Source organism: Arachis stenosperma, chromosome 6, assembly GCF_014773155.1.
Source record: "Arachis stenosperma cultivar V10309 chromosome 6, arast.V10309.gnm1.PFL2, whole genome shotgun sequence".
Classification (NCBI taxonomy): Eukaryota; Viridiplantae; Streptophyta; class Magnoliopsida; order Fabales; family Fabaceae; genus Arachis; species Arachis stenosperma.
This window is the reverse complement of record NC_080382.1, coordinates 22602735-22620953: the sequence shown is the minus strand read 5'-3', so window position 1 is coordinate 22620953 and position 18219 is coordinate 22602735. Positions and strand designations below refer to the sequence as shown.

The following is an 18219-nucleotide window of genomic DNA, read 5'->3' as shown; positions in this document are numbered from 1 at the left end:
CATACGTTTAGCCCACACTTTTAAATATTAACACTCCATTACGGAGTAAAAATAAATTTTACTAATCCTCTAGTATTTCTCTAAATTTTATTATTAGGACCACTTAATAGTCCAAAAATTTTGTAACCATCTAATCTGTTGCATGAAACATAAATTAGATTTGAATCAATTTGAATGGTAACAGACAGACGACAGTTCCAGCGGCAGAGGAAGGCAGGGCACTACTGTGAAATAATGATAAGATTGCGTAACTAGCTATTTGATCGGTGTTCCCCGAAAGAAACAAGACAAAAGCTAGCTCCGAAGTAATACAGGGCATTCAGTTGATTTGGGTTAACAATTAAGGTTGACATCTAACCGTCTTGGACTCACCAATATTGGTGGGGTGGCAGATCTTCAAATGATGTTCCAGAATTTCTGCTTGTTTCTGTAATTTAATCAAAACATCGTTTCCAAATACTGCACCGGGATTTGTCTTTTATTCTTATTAGCTTCAACTTTGGTTTTCCTCAGAAGGCAAGCCCCTTAGTTTCTGCTGCTGCACCATTGCAATTAAAGTCAAATCTTAACACATGAATGCTATTGACAAAAATACTTGCGACGCAACCTAAATACTGACTTCTGAAATCTTTGGCCGGGGAACATACGAATACTTGTCGATGGAACTTAAGACAGCAGTTCCATTCATGCCTCGATCATTCACATTAACTGGCTTCAAATCCTGTAGCAACAGCAAACCATAGAATAACTTTCTTAGACTCAAAAATTGATCAATGTGGAAATAACATATACGAGTAAGACGGTATTCTGAGAAGTTTGTTTTTTGTTCCAGTCATGAACTGCTCAAGTTCAACATCTTTCAACTAGCCATAAACTAATGTTTCTGGCATTATGATAGAAAACTGTTTGGCCATCTGCTTTTGTCATTCAGAATAAGAATATTATGAAAAAGATAAAATGGCCACATGATTCAATCTTACCACATCCTTGGAAACACCAGACGCTGATTCCTCATAGCTCTTCACCTCTAAAGAATCATAGTAAAACAGTATCTGGGGAAGAAATGCATTTAAAAGAACAGTAATAGTAAGCAAGTTAGGATTGCAGGAAAGGGTAAAAAGGGTTCCTGTAAGCAGTGGTTATAAGAGGGCACCTTTTCAAGTAACTGAATATTTGATGAATTGGTTGCAATGATCTGAACTCCTAGTAAATTGTTGCGGTCACTGCAGAAGGGGCAGAGAACAGAGCTGAAGACACACCCATCTTCCACACACCAAATACCCTGTTCCAGTGCACTGCCAGTGCGGATACGTTGATCAACAAATGAAGAATCGGTTAGAATAACGGGTATACTATTTGATGTCTCAGTAGCATAAGCTTTCGTTCTCTGTTTCAAAAGGGTTCTTAAGTGGACTTTTGATGAGGAAATCAAGGAACACGTGAGATACAGATCGTTTTCAGGTCGGCCCAATGGGTTTTTGCAGAGTAAACAAAAAAGTTGTAACCTTCTATCCCGTAAAGGGAAAGTTAACGAACATGAACTAGGTAGAGTACTTGTTGGTAACTCAGGAATATTTGACTTCGAATTTCTCTCCCAAACATGTTCAATTCCATGAGCTTCCTCTCTAACATCCAATGAGCTTTTTGTGTATGTCATAAGAGTGTTGGCACAAGGTGTAATATAATTTAAATTTTCTACCTCTGTGATAAATGGTGAGAGCATGGTCTTCCTCCTTTTCTGGTAGTGAGAATTAACACTTGTATTCACAGGTGATTCCATTTCAGGAATATTATTTCTAGCTATATTCTTTTCAGGAGTAACAGTTATTGAAGAGTGAAGCCCTGAGGAATTTTTACTTCCATCAGGTAAACACACTGATACGCTTGACAAGTGATTTGAAAATTGAGCAGAGGCCTCAATTATGGTGGAAACAGAGTTATCATCCTTAGAGAAACCAGGGCTACCTGGATCACTGTTAACATCTATACAAGGGGTTTCCTTGATGGAGGAGCATTCTCCAAGCGTGGATGCAACAAATAAATCCCGATTGAACCTGCAAGAAATATATACTTCTAGTAATGACATTGGAAGTGTATAATGGTGTAAACATAGTTGCTGCTGCATTAAACTTCCGAGTATGGTATTTGATGAGTTAAGGAATGACCTTTTTATCAAGTTTTATACCAGATAAAAAAATGAATCTTATATACACATGCATCAGGGGATGAAGATATGGCAAAACTGATATTCTATTATAAAATTGTATACCCTGAGTTTGCACACCCAAACTGATAACATTGAAAGGTGCTCAACCACAAGGGCAAAATCAGCAAATTCCAGAGAACATGAAATAAACAATATGCTATAAGATCAACTAACATGATGAAAAAGCAGTAGTTATTGGCTAGTCAATCACAGAGTAGGCATAGTTGCCAGCACGGCTGCACTGGAAGTTGTGCTGACAGAAAATTGATATCCCTCGCATATCTTTTGAAGTTGAACAAATGAGGTCAAAGTAAACAAAATTGGTGCTATGGCCGGACAAAGATTCCACTTAACACAATTTGACAATTCCTCAAATTGGATATGTTCATTATATGGCTTATTAAATAGTTAGCAACAAATCATACTAATGGCATAAAAGGTGGCAACACCCAAAGAAAAACTGAAAAAGTACCTTTCCTCCGTCGGATTACAGATTTGTGGGTTTATATGGGCTTCACAATTGTATTTGTTACTATTCCCTTGAGCTGATGGTTGACTGTCAACAAGATCTTGACAGCTTAGTACAGGAAAAGAGCCATGGTCCTCAATAATTGACCCTTCTTTCTCAAATCCATTGCAAGATTTGTTAAGTTTCTGATTTTTCTTTCTTGTGAATCTCTTATTCTGACTCTTGATATTGACACCATCAGTATGTAAGCTCAAATTCTGTTTGACATTCACTGTATTCATTGCATGCCATTCCTACAGCAAGTTCACCGTATATTTAACAGTTCTTTCCACTAAGCCCAGTATACGAACAGGGCAGGGTATAATAAGTTCATATTATGCCACAAGCATTATACCTTGGCATCCTCAAAGAATGATTTTAGTCCTTCTATTGATAATTCGAAGTTGTCATAAACCTTTAGGTTTCTTCTTAGCCACTTCGAAATGAATGCTCTACTTCTTTCTTCACGAAGACGTTCATCTATTACCAGAAGAACAGTTACATAGGAAAAGGCGACAGCAACAACTAAACCTTATACTTTTAGATGGGCATGGCAGTATAGATAGATCAAGGGCCATAGTGTAAACAGAGAGTAAAAGAAGGATAAACAAGAAACAAATAACTTGATAAAGACTTCACTAAATCAGTTCTTAAATTCTGAAACAAGATAGACAGTAGAAGAGATATAATATGATCAGCAATTCAGCATAATTACCCAAAAGGATTATTGCCCCATAGTCAAGCTTATGTCGTATACAACGGCCTACAGAAGGTAAACATAATCAGTATAAGAAAAATAAAGAATGATTAACTTGGCTTGGGTTACAATGTGGAAAACCAGAGCCATGATTTACCTGCTGCTTGATTTAAAGCACGGAATGCTTGGTGACAATACCACTCACTTCCGCTGAGAAGATTTTTGGATGATTTGTACATATCATTATATTTTTTCTTTAGAGAAACTTGAATATCATTTCTGCAAAGAAGTGACAATAAATTAGGCAATCAGAAATTAACCAGTAGGCTGCTTCCTTCAAGAGAGAGGAGGGGGGGGGGGATAGAAGAGAAAAGAAAATATTCTTACATGTTGGGAAATGGAATACCAACAATAATCTGACATTGTCAAGAACAGACATTTTATATCTTATTTTCATGCTGATGACCAAAATAAAGAGAATAAAGTATAGTAAGTTTACAAGTATAGATAAGGATACAACTACTCTGGCATTATCATCAGAGAAATCAATTCCTTCAGAAACCTGCAAGCAAGATAAAATTATCAGTAAAAATACATAATCATATAATGGGGTTGTTAGCAGAAAAAAATATGTGAAAGGTAACAGGAAATGGCATTAACTCCAATAAAAAGAAAATTTCAAATGAGGCAACTGATTGGGACTATCAATTATAAATTCATAGTCCATATCACAAGCTTCTACTAATATCCATTTCCTGAACTAACCTTAATCATATCAAAAGTAAACAGCCACATGATCAATTTAAGTTTTAAATCAAAAAGCAAATTTAAATGAGAACGAAAGAGAATAATGTAAAATAAATACTTCAAAGTGCAACTCTAAATAATCATGTAACCTTTGAGAGTTGAGACTAAGAAAACAGCAACTCAAGACGTGTTTGAGGAGCCTAATGCAAAACATGCTTGTTCTAGCTGCTTAAGGGAAAGATGGTAGCATTGCTACAAGAAGAGATGCTCTGCTACCCGTTTAAATAAGTATCTACATGTGATGAGAAAGTAAAATTGATGCCTTCATTATTGAAAACTTGAAGACTTGAATCAACGTAAAATAAATGGTGCATTCAAAAGTGAAAAGAAAATAAGAAGGACGAAGAATGAAAAACACAGCGGAAAATAAAAAGATAGTTTCCTACTAGTCCTCTAATAAACCTGTATTCAAAAAAAAAAAAAAAACACTCGAAAATTCCTTTTTCTGTTAGTTCTATTTTTCGCTATTAATTTTCTATCCTTTCATTTCCGCTGTTCTATTTCTTATCAAAAAGTATACCTTCTTTTACAAATAAGTTAGCTAACAGTAATTTTAAAACCTTATTATGTGTGACATTCATGAAAAGGGTAAAGAAATGAAAAATATATTCATATGCAAGCACATGCACATACAAGCCCTACATATTCCGATATATCAATAATACTTGTAAAGTACAAGGACATAATTGACGTTATATAACTTTAGCCTGATAATATATCAATTCAAAATAACCGATAACTGGGTGAGTAAAACTGTAATGCACCTTTCCACGGCAAACACCAAGTAAAGCAGCTCCTCCTTTCTCAAAACCCTCTTGGGAATCAACCGGATGGGAGTGATTTGAATCAATTTCTTTAATCCTTCTTTTCCTTCGCGCACCAGGCTTTTTCCCATGATGAATCGAGTCATAATACCCTTTTAAGGTAGTCTCAAAATCATCTTGGCCTCCAGCTCGTGGTTCTGCATGTCAAGTACAACAAAATACAGATTATTCAAGCAACCAAAATAATTGGCAAAAGACAAGAAAATCAACTTCACATATAAATCATCTCAACTTCAATGTTGTGGAGAAAAATAAAATGAATCAACAAAAACTAACAGATCTAAAACATATTCTGAAAGCACTTGGAAGAAGATAGATAGCTCACCAACATAAAGGGGCTTTTTTGCATTTAGTCGAGACCATTGACCTGTTTCAGTCCAACGGTTGCATAATTTCTCCATCAATTTATAACTTGGGAAGAACACAAGACATCCACCTGGAACAATGTTGAAGATTTCTTCTAAAGATCTTCCAACTGCATCCTAAACCATTACTTACAGTCAAAAGGTGTAACTAGAGAAGCAAGAAAATTACAAATAGTGAAAATATGTATATCAAGCATACCTGAAAGGCATATCCATCTGCTGTTTTATAACTTGCATTCAAAGGGTAATTACCAGGACCAGTGGAGATTACAGCAGGCCACACCTGTATTCAAGATGTTATAACTTGTTGAATTGCACTTACAGAACTAAAAGGATTAATGAACCTGAAGGATATATTGTAGAAGCAGATGAAACCTGTGTGCAAATGTCAATTACATGGGGGGCTTCAAGATTAGTTTCAAACTGAACTCCAAGCTCAGAAGAAAAGGAACTCATCGGCGATAGAGTCCTAAAATACCCAAATCAAGAAGATAGTGATTAGTGAACCAACACCTTTGCAATCTTTAGCCCTCATATTTTGGGCGTTGCATCAATTAATAAATTAAGAACACAAATAGCACAGTCCACCTCATTTTAGCAAAGGTGCAATGTTGTTTAAATTAACATTATGTTGCCCTTGCACAAAGTATAAAACCTGCCCTTGTGTGTCAAAGCAGTATGCTTACCCAGAAGTCAAGATAATCGATAAAGAAAGATCAGCAACATCTCTAAACACAACAGCTGGATTCAAGCACCACAAGCTGAAAGTGTGTGTCCAGTTTCCAAAAGCTCTTACTGACATAAACCAATGAATGGTGATAAGTCATAACAATGCACTTTACCAATTACAGCATTAATCTTTCAAAAGAAACGGCAAAAATATACACACTATTGGAACTTTTTATAGGGCAATTGGTCGATTAAACACTTAATTGTTTGCCCAATCAAAATAAAAGGTTACATTAGTCATAACACGCTAAAAGGGTTTAAGGTTTACTATAAACAGATCTTTTTCAAATTCCATATAATGTTTCCAATTTCTCAATTAGGATTCTATATTTTATTTTAAATTATATACCCCAGAAAATTTATTTATAAACCAATAGATTCCCAAACCATCTACCAGTCACTTACATGAGGATAAAAGCATTGTGAATTGGAGTTTTGCAACTTATTATTGATTGCTTGGAGTGCAACTACTTACCAGCATCTTTTCTAACACATCGCTGCAGAGCAAGCTGGTAATCCAACATGTGAGATCCGTTTCTTGAGAAGAAATAAGTTAGTGATGAGAATAAACCTGAAATAAGATTGATTACCAAACAAAACAAAAGGTCATTGACAATACCAAATATTCTTTGATCAGTAACTGAATATGTTACCAGAAATATTTTAAATGCCACAATCCCATACCTTCCAATGTTATCACTGACATGCCACTTAAATGTGGCTTATCTGTCTCCAAGTCCGTAGCAATTCTGATTGCCTTGAACAAACAATAAAGTTAATAAATTACAAGTGTCACAACAGAATAATAATACATAGATTGGCATACAAATGAGATACCTTAGTAGCACATTCTAGTAAGATTGGGAAGCACTGTTTTGAGATATTTGCTTCTTCAAGTTCTCTCGATGCCTTATCACCAGTCCAACTACTCATACAAATGAATATGTTAAATCACAGATATAATTCTCATGTTGACTTTCATTTTATGAGAACGTTCTAAAGGATGTACAGGCACTAAGCAGAATATCAATTCCCTTGCAACAGACAAACCACAAGTATTTGGAGCTTAAATCAGCCATTCAATTCTCAGATAGTAAATGTAAAATGTCAAAAGGAATTCAAATGAATTCATAGCTAGTTTCCACACAGATTACCTGGGACAAAAAAAGGGGGGAACCAAGTGATCCTACTAAACTCAACAAATGATATAACATGCAACACTATCTAAGAGGGAGCAAAAATCAAAATATTTGGAAGAATACAACAAATAAATTTTTCTAACAGCAATAGCTTAGGTTGTTAATTTGATTCTATCTAATTTTCCAACTTCGTGTGAGATTAAATGCGCACTTGTTTCAACTTATTTTGACACCAAAAATGAAATAAAATCACCATTTTTTTTACTTAAAATTGGGCTTATAATTTGTCTAAATTTAATAAAATAACTCCCCACGCCAAACCCCCCCCCCCCCCAAAACAAAAAAAATCAGTTTTCAACTTTTTGGGAAAACTGAAACAATACACAAAACAGGTTCCAAGTAAAATTAATTTTCGGCTTTTTTCAAGTATATAAAAAAAATCAAGTTGTAAAACTACTTTTCGGAAAAGCAAAGAGAAACGCACCCTAAACGCATATTTGTAGAATCAATTATGTGTTATATTTGGATACTCTAACAAAATTGTAATTTAAGAAAAGTCCTTTTTGTTCAAACCTTTCAGAAAAAGATAACCACTTTTATCTGGTAAATAACTGAAATGGATATGAAAAAAATTATATGTTCATGTGGGAGTAGGCTGGTAAATTGATTGGGTGGAGAAGCATGCCATGTACTGTCACTTCTAATTGTAAATCAAATCTGTCCAAAAACTAGCTTCTGAAAATCTTCAAAAGAACTTAAGACATTTCTGCTTGGATTATAATTCTGTCAACCAAATAAACCAAACACACTTCTTTCAAAAAAGCTGCATTGATAGCTTCTCAAACATTATTACACTTAATCTACATCATTACGCCCAATTCTAAAATGCTTAGGACTCTTAACAGAGTTTAAGAATTAATAAATAAAACGCACAAAGGCATTAAGAATCATAATTAACAGAAGCGTATAGATTTGAAAACCCTGAACTCACCATGACACATAGTGCTGAAAATCACGCTTGTCTAGGTTATTTTTCTTCCGTTCTATCCAACTAGTAAGACCCTACACAAGGTAATACACTTTATTATACCATTACTAAGGATATACTTAAAAATTTCAAATCGGTCATCCAACCAAATTACCTGTGCCATTTCATATAGTGGTTGGTATATTGCAGCATTTACAGAACATAGTTGCTGCAGCTCCATTTGCAGTTCTGCCAAAAGTATGACCAATAAATTAGCATTGATGCCTCATTATTAGGATAAAATAAAAAATAAGGAAATTCAAAAAAAAAAAAACTGTAACATTCACAACATACTATCAAAATCATCCTCTTGAATATCCACGCTGCCAGCATCTCGAGTGATGTCCTCTATATTGCTGCAGAGTGCAAACATGGAATGCCAGATATTTAGAGACAAAAAACATAAACTACTACCAACAACAGTAAAAAAATAGAACCTTCATCTCTAGATTCGCAAACATACAAATGAAGGCATAAAAAGACATCTTGAATCCATATAATAGTGATTACAGTCTGGAAAATAAAGACAGCTCAGTTTAATAGGACTCCAGGAACTGTATTGCAAACTCCACAAATAGACAATGAGGCAAATCACAAATGGCTTACTGAGCTTCATCAAGAATCAGTATAGCTCCTTTAATATCTAAGTCCATTGCTCCCCGAATGACAGGATTAATGATGTAGCTATAAGGACAAAATACCAGCTGCGCATCATCTGACATATTACGTGCAGCATAATAGGAGCAACCTGACAGTGGAGACAACTAAGGCTTGCATTTGAAAAGCTTAGCAGAAGCTTAATAATAAATAAATAGATAAGAGTAGAACAATAAGCTGAACCTTTCACTGAATGTCCAACTTTTATAAGATCTTCTATGTCATGCACCTCATTACATCCTCCTTTCTGAAGAGAGGGATGTCCTTTGACTTTATGTGCATTTCTGCTTAGATTGTACGTTTCTTATATATGTTACTTCAAGAGGTTTAAAAAATAGAATGAAGCAAAGTGCGGACAAGCATATACTTACTTGAATTCTGGACACCCTATCTCCTGGTCTTTCAGAAGTAGTTTACTGAAAGCATTTAATGAAGTGTGTCAGTAGGAAAGTCAGAAATAAATTCAAACAACTAAAATTTTAGGGATGAAAACAACCATTCTTCATTGATGTTCTCTTTGCCAAGTATATTTTTATTCGTGCAGTAATGTTTCCGTGATGCCTGCCAAATGAAGAAAGGGAAAAACACTTAGCCAAATCCATGTCACTTTACCATCTTGATGCTAAATGTAACATATGTTCTTGCATTAACATTACTTAGCATAGCATATATATTAGTAATGTTTTACCAACAAAATAAGATATCACTTAGTAAACAGAAGTTGAAAACAACATATTTTAAATTCATGGCAGGGAAAATAAGTACTTCAGGAAAAGCTATTGCAAGATAATGTCTTTCTTCAAAAAGCCACCAAATGAAATCTTGCATCAGTTTCCTTAAGTATTGAAAAATAAATGCCAAAATGTAATTACTCATGAGAACCCACGGTTTATAAGGAACCAAATGAGGAGTTAAGATTAAAAAAGAAAATGTAACTAATAACTATACAAAAGCAATGCGTTAAACCTACCAATACAGCCATCGGCACCCTGTATGTAGTTTTCCGCAGTTCACGAATGACTTGAGAGATTTGTGAGTGAGTTCTCCTTAAGAAAGACAAATGCCGTAGTTAAGCAACCATGCCAATGCTCTCAGAAAAAAGGGCAAGGGCAAAACTCTGGAACAATGTATCTATTGATTGTAAAACAGATACCTTAGTTCTAAAATATTAGTGTAGATCACCTCCTACATATTTAATTGAGATAAAAACACTTATTTTTTTCACTGGTAACTGTTTTGAATTTAATTGAGATAAATCATCCGCACAAATGAGAGCTGAAAGGTATCAAAACATACGAGGCATAATATATAGTAGGAGCGGCCTTTTTCTTCTGATTTTTTTTGGCTGGTTCGGGTTCTGCGAGCTCCGGATTATCGGATGCTGAATTGAGGAGAAACTTGTTGAGGAAAAACAAGAGTGCAAAACCAAATGAAATGAAATAAATTAAATAAAGGAAAGAATAAGATGGTTACGAGAAGAAACGGCATCATCCTCGGGAAGAAAGCCGCCGCCGTGGACGAGAGGATCGGCAAGTGGCTCGGAAGGCGGAGGGGGCTTGGGTTGGGATTTGTAACGGTGCTGCCAGGCGAGAGAGGAACAGAGGAGGGAGAGGGACTTGCCGGTGCCAGTTGGAGACTCGAGCAAGGCGTGGCAGTGGCCTTCCCTCTGAGCTCGGTCGAGGGTGGAGATCACTCTCCCCATGAATGCAAACTGGGACCCGTACGGTTGGTACGGAAACTCCACCTGCAGGCCTCCGATGTGGTACACATTCTTCGGGAGATGATTGCCATTGCTCCTGTTAGGTTTTGCTGCAGAGTTCATTTTCTCCTTTACTTCCGCTTTGCACGACATCATACACTTCCAAGTTCAAAAATCAAAATGGTAGTATTGAGTTTCTGTGGACTCTCATTCCCTGGTGAGTGGCTGTTTAGGCGGGAAAGCCAGCCTTGTGATTTTCACGAGGCGGTAAAGTGGAAATATACACCATAAAAGTTACATATTTAAGAGGGTGAATTATACGGTACATAGCTAACTCTGTACAGATTTATAGATATTTCATGTGATGCAATGAAAACTGCACACGTATCCAGAAGCTGGTTGAGCCGCGAAACATGTGTCAGAGCCAACAGTATCCTTGCAGGGCTTGTTGAGCCTTCTAGGATGAGTGGCGTAACGAAGAGTATATTTTTGTGGGGTGTTTGGCATGGGCCTTCACCATATAATCTTATGGTCCTTTTATTTGGTTAATCGTATAAAATTTTTGTTTAGTTAGTTTTTCTTTAAGCGTTTGTCCAGATACTTATATATGGGCTAATTTATCTCCATAAACTAAACAAACCCCAATATAAATCAAATTAGGAATTTACATTTCTATATAAATACAAAAATATTACGTAGATATCTCCATTTATATTTCTATATAAATCAAATTTATGGAATTCGAATTAGAAATTTTAGTAATAAATCGAATTTAAAAAATTTGAATTAGAGTAACCTCTATTAAATCGAATCAATAAGGTACGATTTAGTCTTTTAGTAAATCAAATTCATTAAAATTGATTTACCATGAGTATTGTGTAATAGTAAATCGAAATCATTAGATTTGATTTACTATAAAATATTATCTTTGTATAATTTGAAAGGGGTTCATTCGATTTAGTATAGTCCTAATGTATATAAATACGAGCTAAACGTGAATTTTTCACCATGATTAGTAATGAGAGTTTTTTTAGTTTTGGTACACTATAGAAGGTCCATTAAAAAAAACGCGATTGGGAATTGGATTTACTGATAAGGATTCGCTGAGTATTTTCCTCAAACCTTCGACAAGTTTCACTGGAGTTAGGGCTAGCAATACATATTCAACCTGCGGGTACTGACATGGCGGAAATTGGCGGATTAATAATTATTAAGAAAAATGGCATTGCAAGTACAGCTCTTAACCAGCAAAAATCCACTTGTCAATTTAGAAAAAGAGTTGTCACAAAATTAGAATTAAAATACTGGGAGTATGAGTCCCAGGTCGTCTCCCAACGAGTTGCAGAAAGATGTGCTATTTTATCAATCAAAGATTTTCCAAAATGGTTTTGAGTTTGATAAACAGGAAATTAAATCAGAGGATTTATGCAATTTAAATAAAAATCTTGACCGGGAGAAGATTAATCGGAAGTTCTATCCTTGTTGGAATTTTCTCAAGATCAATTAGTAATTAGTAGTTGTTCCTACTTAGTTAACCCTCAACGAATGAAGGAAAGTCAAGTTAAAAGTCAACTTCTATTCACAAGTCCTAATCTTCTCCCTTGTGAAGGATTAGAGTTAGTGACTAACAAGCCAACCAACAACGAACCAATTACAATTGGACTCTTGAGTATTCCAACTCAAGGTTCTCCTTTTAATCAACTCCCAATCAAGTAGGAAAACTACTCCATTATCATAAATGTAGACTTCACAAAATTAAGAGGGAAAATAAAAAGAGACATGATAAACAATAATCAAAGAGATCAATTAAAAATAAAAATAGTCTTGGATTAATAAACTCTAAAAATAATCCAATTGTAACTCTGGACAGATTAAAGATATGAAAGAGTAAGTAAAAAGTAAGTAAACAAACTAGAATGACCAGTTCCGGAGGTAAACTCTTCTCAATAACCAAAGCAAAATCTTCAAATCCTAAAACTATGAATGTAGAGAAAAAACCTAGAGGAAAAGGTAGAATTCTCTCTCTAGATCCAAAACTAAAAACTAGAAAATATGCGAAATGAGAGTTTTCTTTAGTCTCTGCATGTTCCCTGGCTCTAATCTGCGTTTCTGGGCTGAAAGTTGGGTTAAAATGCAGCCCAGAATCCACGCTAGTGTTTTCTGTAAATTCTGCTAATCGCGCACGTCACGCGACCGCATCGTCCACGCGTTCGCGTCATCCAGCGTTTTCTGTGCCACGCGTGCGCGTCGTCCACGCATTCGCGTCACTCGTGCAGCTTCCAATCCACGCGTTCGCGTCAGACACGTGAGCGCGTCACTGCGATTTCCTCCATTTCGCGCGGTCGCGTGAGCCATGCGCTCGCGTCACTTCTCGCTGGTTATCTCCTCAATTTCTTGTGTTCCTTCCATTTTTACAAGCCTCATCTCCATTCTCTAAGCCATTCCTGCCCTATGAAGCCTGAAACACTTAACACACATATCACGGCATCGAATGGTATAAAGGAGAAAAAAATATACAATTAAAAGATCTTTAGGAAGCAAGTTTTCAATCATAGAACAATTTTAGGAAGGAATTGTAAATACATGCAAATCATATGAATAAGTGGGTGAAGACTTGATAAAACCACTCAATTAAACACAATATAAATCATAAAATAATAGTTTATCAACCTCCCCACACTTAAACATTAGCATGTCCTCTTGCTTAGTTGAAGAAGATAAATATGAATGAATAGGGACATGTAAGACTCATGCAATGCAATGCAATGCAACTTATATATATATATATATATATATATATATATATATATATATATATATATATATATATATATATATATATATATATATATATATATATATATATATATGAATGCAACTATATAAATTTGTCTATCTGATTAAAAATAAATAAGTTCTCTAAGACAAAACATAGAGCAGATTTTACTAGTTTAAATCATATAGTAAAAGCAAGTAGATTTGTAAGAAGACAGCTCGTGAAAGCAGGGGACATGGAATCAAGTATTGAACCCTCACTGATGGTGTGTGTGCACTCTAATCTCTCTAGTGTATAGGGTAATCACTCTATCCTTCTCTAATCATGCTTTCTAATTTTTGCTCTTCACCTAACCAATCAACAATATTTAATGTATCAATGCAGACATCATGAGGTCTTTTCAAGGTTGTAATGGGGCTAAGGCAAGGGTAAGGGTATATATGGCTAAGTGAGCTTATAAATTGAATCTTAAATTAACCCAAGCTTTCACCTAATCATATATGTATATTCTATATAACTTCAAATTTCATACCTAACTACCCAGAATTTCCTTTTCACATTCTATACTCATGCATCAACCTTTATTTTAATTTTATCACATGTGCATTGATTATTGAACTTTAACTTATCATTGGGGTAATTTTGTCCCCTTATTTACTATATATATATATGAACATAAAAAATAAACATAGCTTATCAATGCACATAGATTTTTAATTTTCTTTTATAGTTTCACATGAGTAGGTACCCAAATTCCCATTATTTTATCATGACACATTCCTTTATTAACCTTTGTTCCCACAATCTTCCCATACTCAGTTAACACATAATTTCTATCATAAGCTAACCAAAGATTCAATTGGGATATTTAATTGTTTTTCTGCTTAAGGCTAGTAATGTGGTAAAATATAGAACAAATGGAATTAAAACGGCTCAAGATGGCTAACAAAGATAATTTAAAGGGTAGGCTTATTTGGGATAAGTGAGCTAAACAAACAATGACCTTAATCATATGCATGCATATAACACATTAACATTAGACATATAGGATAAAACAAAATTCAAATTACAATCATAGAGAAGTAAACACACAAGAATAAAATAGTTATGGTTAAATAATGTAACCATGTATTTAGGCTCAAAATCTCACAGGTTGTGTGTTTTTTCTTTAGCTCAAAAACCATGTTCCAATTACAACTTCAAATAAATCTAACATAAAGGTTTTGATTTAAATTAGTGAAAAAAAACAAAAATTTGGGTCTTAGAAGAAACTTATTATCTTTTCAATCAAGTAGAACATGTATGCAAATAATCCCATTTCTAAACAATCTATCCTAAAGAAAAAAAACTGACTAAATGTGCTACTTTATTGATGTTAGGGAAGAGAAATTACCTTCGGAAGTCAGATATTGACCTACCTTCCCACACTTAAGGCTTCGCACCGTCCTCGATGCCATCTGTCAGGAACAAAGGTGGGCTGATAGCAGTATCTCCACAGTCGGAACCATCATGGTTCCCTGTGCTGGTAAATGAAGTGGAGTTCAGAGTGTCTGGGTCTTTTTCAGGTCTGTGGTTGCCTGTAAGTAGCTCCTTGAGGTATTTGAATCGGTGCTAGTTGCGACGCTCTCGTAGCTTCACTTTCTAGTCTTGCCGGTCCAACCTCTCCAGTATTTGATGGAGCAGCTGACTTGTTGAAGGTGCTTGTGGTGTGGAAGGGGGAATGTCTGCAGCTTGTTCTGCGGACTGGTTGGTAGTGGCTGTTGGTGGGTTGAGATATTTCATGTTAGGGACGTACTGATCATCCCATAGAAGCATGGCTTTGGTGTCCCCAGCTCTGTAGGAGACTCCGGCTGTGAGACAAGATCTGAGACTAAGGCGGGAAAAGGTAAGTTGCCCACAATTTGTACGTGTCCCATGGCATTCCGGATGTGTCTTGATAGGTTTAGAGGCTGGTCTGTAAGGAAGCACCATAGTAGAACGGCCATGTCTGCAGTGAAGGAGGACTCATGAGTGCTCGGAAAGACGTAATGAGACATAATCTGTGCCCATACGCGAGCCTCCAAGGTAAGAGCGGAAGCCGATATTCCCTTAGGTCGGGAACGATGGTATCCATAAATCCATCTGCTGCCAGGTTACGCAATAACTCTGAGAACAGCGTTCCAGTCAAATTTGTATGTCTGGTGCTTGAGTACGGCCTCTTGAAATGCGTCCAGTCCTTCTGGAGCAGGGGAAAGATTTAAGGCTCGTTGAATGGCCTCTTCTGTAATGGGGACTTGCTTCTGACGGACATAGACAGACTGCATGGTTGGCAAGTGGAAGTTGGAGTAGAATTCAACTACCTATGAAAGATTAACCTGCCGTGGCTGTCTGATGATTGGATTTTTGATGGTATAGAATTTTACAAATGAATTCTCGTTGCAAGTATAGTTTCTAAACCAACAATAATCCTTTCATACAAAAGATTGTTTGTCACAAGTAACAAACCCCTAATTTTATAAACCGAAGTATTCAAACCTCGGGTCGTTCTCCCTAGGAATTACAATAAAGTGTCTTGTTATTGGTTATGAGTTATTTTGGGGTTTTGGATAAGAAGCATGAAAAGTAAATGGCAATGAAAATAAACTAACAACTATAAAAGGCTCTTGGCAAGGTATGAAAAATTAGAAGTCCTATCCTAGTTATCCTTCTCAATTGTGATGAGAATTGTTCATTGCTACCACTTAGTTAACCCTTACTAAATAAAGGAAAGTCAAGTGGATGAATTGACTTGAGCCACAAGTCCTAGCCAACTCCCAAGGAAATATTAGCTTTAGTGCACTCCAAACCAATTAGCAATCCCTCCAATTATCAATCAACAAAGGAATTAGATAACTCAAGTGTCACTAATTACTCTACCTAGGCCAAGAGGAACAAAATCTACACTAAAACTAAAAGAGACATTTCAACAAACACATAAAGTGCAATAGAAGTAATCATGATTAAATGCAAGAATTAAAGGAATCTACAACTACAAAAACAAGAGATCAACAATAGAAAAGCAAAGAAGACACATTTAGTATGAATTACCTCTTATTGAATTGGAAGAATGTAGAAGGAACAATACTAGATCTACAACAAAATATAAGAACAACATAAAGGAAATTACAACAAAAGAGTAGAAGAAGATGAATGTAGCAACAAAGAATTGAGAAGATAAGAAGAAGGTGAATTGAAATCTAGATCTAAGAACTAATCCTAATCCTAATCCTAGAGAGAAGTGAGAGCTTCTCTCTCTAGAAACTAACTCTAACTACTAAACTAAGCTAAACTAAACTAATGGTAACTAACATAATGGTAAAAGTATGTTGATTCCCCTTCAATCCTTGGCTTAAATAGCATCAGAAATGAGTTGGATTGGGCCCACAAGGCTTCTAAAATCGCTGGCCATGTTGTGCTTTAAGTGAACCAGGTGGCAGCAACGGCGCGTGCACGTACTATGCGCGTGTGCGCCACCATACGTGTAGCAACTATAGCAAATCTTATATCGTTTCGAAGCCCCGGATGTTAGCTTTCTAACCCAACTGAAACTGCATCATTTGGATCTCTGTAGCTTAAGTTATGGTCATTTAAGTGCGAAGAGGTCGGCTTGACAGCTTTCCGGTTCTTTCATTTCTTCATGAGTTCTCCAACTTTTCATGCTTTCTTTCTTCATTCCCTTGATCCAATCTTTGCCTCCTAAACCTTAAGTCACTTAACAACATATCAAGGTATCTAATGGAATCAAGGTGAATTGAATTTATTTATTTTAAGACCTAAAAAGCATGTTTTCACTCTTAAGCACAATTAAAGGAGAATATACAAAACCATGCTATTTCATTGAATAAATGTGGGTAAAAGGTATTAAAATCCCCTAAAATCAATACAAGATAAACCCTAAATATGGGGTTTATCAACTGTCTTCGTAGGAATCCCCAGTGTCTTTGTTCAATTCGCGGCTCAACAAATTCAGCAATATGGGGAGGAAAGATAAGAAGGTGTTCGTTGTTGTAATTCCTTTCTGCTAGGATGGGGAACATCTGCTCACAGTAGCGGTTGGGAAATCGCGCAATGTCCTTTGCTGGGAAGGCTTTTTCCTTTTCATCGACCTTTATAATCCTCTTAGTTCTTTTTGTTGAGGGCTTAACTGCAGTTGAAGATGGCTCTGCCACTAATGCTCTTTTTGTTCCTCTCCTTGCTGGTGGTTTGGGAGTAGCTTTCTCTTTTTCTTTCTTAGTGGCCATCCTGAAAGGGAAAGAGTAAGGATGTTAAAATTTCAAGGGTTAGAGCAAGGAAGAAAACGGAAAAGGTGGTAATCAATGCACAGTAAAGAAGAATGACGTTAACACATGGTCATGACTACATGTGAAAAGTCATCAATGGAAATATAGCAAGTGCATAGGATGACAGTTAAATGCAAGGTGTTTATTGGCATGCTGGCAAAGGCATGAGTAGCATAGATCAAGTATTCAATGTCCAAGTTAGATTACCAAGTTTGTCAAACTAACAATCTGTTTGTAATAACAATTATATTTAATTAAGAAAATATAAAAATGGTTTTTGTGAAAAGCAAGCATTTAGAGGAGTAGATTAAAAGAAATCTAAAAATAGTGCACAATGCCATACGGGTGTTTTTACAAACACATAGCATGCATGGTAAATAAGGTATTGAAAGTATTAAATTGAACATGCAAGCACCCTATAAAAAGTAATATATAATTGTCAAACAATTCCTTAACAATCCATAAGCAAAATATAAGAAATAATGAC

The 18219-nt window shown here is 35.6% G+C and overlaps 1 protein-coding gene across 1 annotated transcript; it reads right to left on the bottom strand.

The window, feature by feature from the left end:
* Window positions 1-75: 75 nt before the first annotated feature.
* Window positions 76-10811, bottom strand: LOC130933888 (uncharacterized). Its single transcript, XM_057863494.1, has 28 exons — window positions 10433-10811; window positions 10256-10340; window positions 9930-10005; window positions 9456-9520; window positions 9331-9375; window positions 9143-9243; window positions 8909-9050; window positions 8597-8658; window positions 8418-8491; window positions 8267-8337; window positions 6974-7061; window positions 6821-6893; window positions 6612-6707; window positions 6094-6202; window positions 5783-5876; window positions 5607-5690; window positions 5368-5524; window positions 4983-5179; window positions 3929-3973; window positions 3799-3827; window positions 3569-3690; window positions 3430-3477; window positions 3070-3194; window positions 2679-2968; window positions 1154-2054; window positions 981-1052; window positions 620-721; window positions 76-538 (listed from the first exon to the last, which is right to left on the bottom strand). Exons 1-28 carry the CDS (start codon window positions 10809-10811, stop codon window positions 494-496), a joined length of 3777 nt encoding a protein of 1258 aa, XP_057719477.1. The 3' UTR covers window positions 76-493.
* Window positions 10812-18219: the final 7408 nt, after the last annotated feature.

Bases quoted from the DNA above. Each gene is read 5' to 3' on its own strand.
- LOC130933888 (XM_057863494.1), bottom strand. From the start codon at position 10,811: ATGTCGTGCAAAGCGGAAGTAAAGGAGAAAATGAACTCTGCAGCAAAA. The intron at 10,341-10,432 runs GTAACCATCTTA...TCCTCAATTCAG, and splicing joins GGATGATGCCGTTTCTTCTC to CATCCGATAATCCGGAGCTC. The intron at 8,338-8,417 runs GTAATTTGGTTG...TACCTTGTGTAG, and splicing joins CACTATATGAAATGGCACAG to GGTCTTACTAGTTGGATAGA.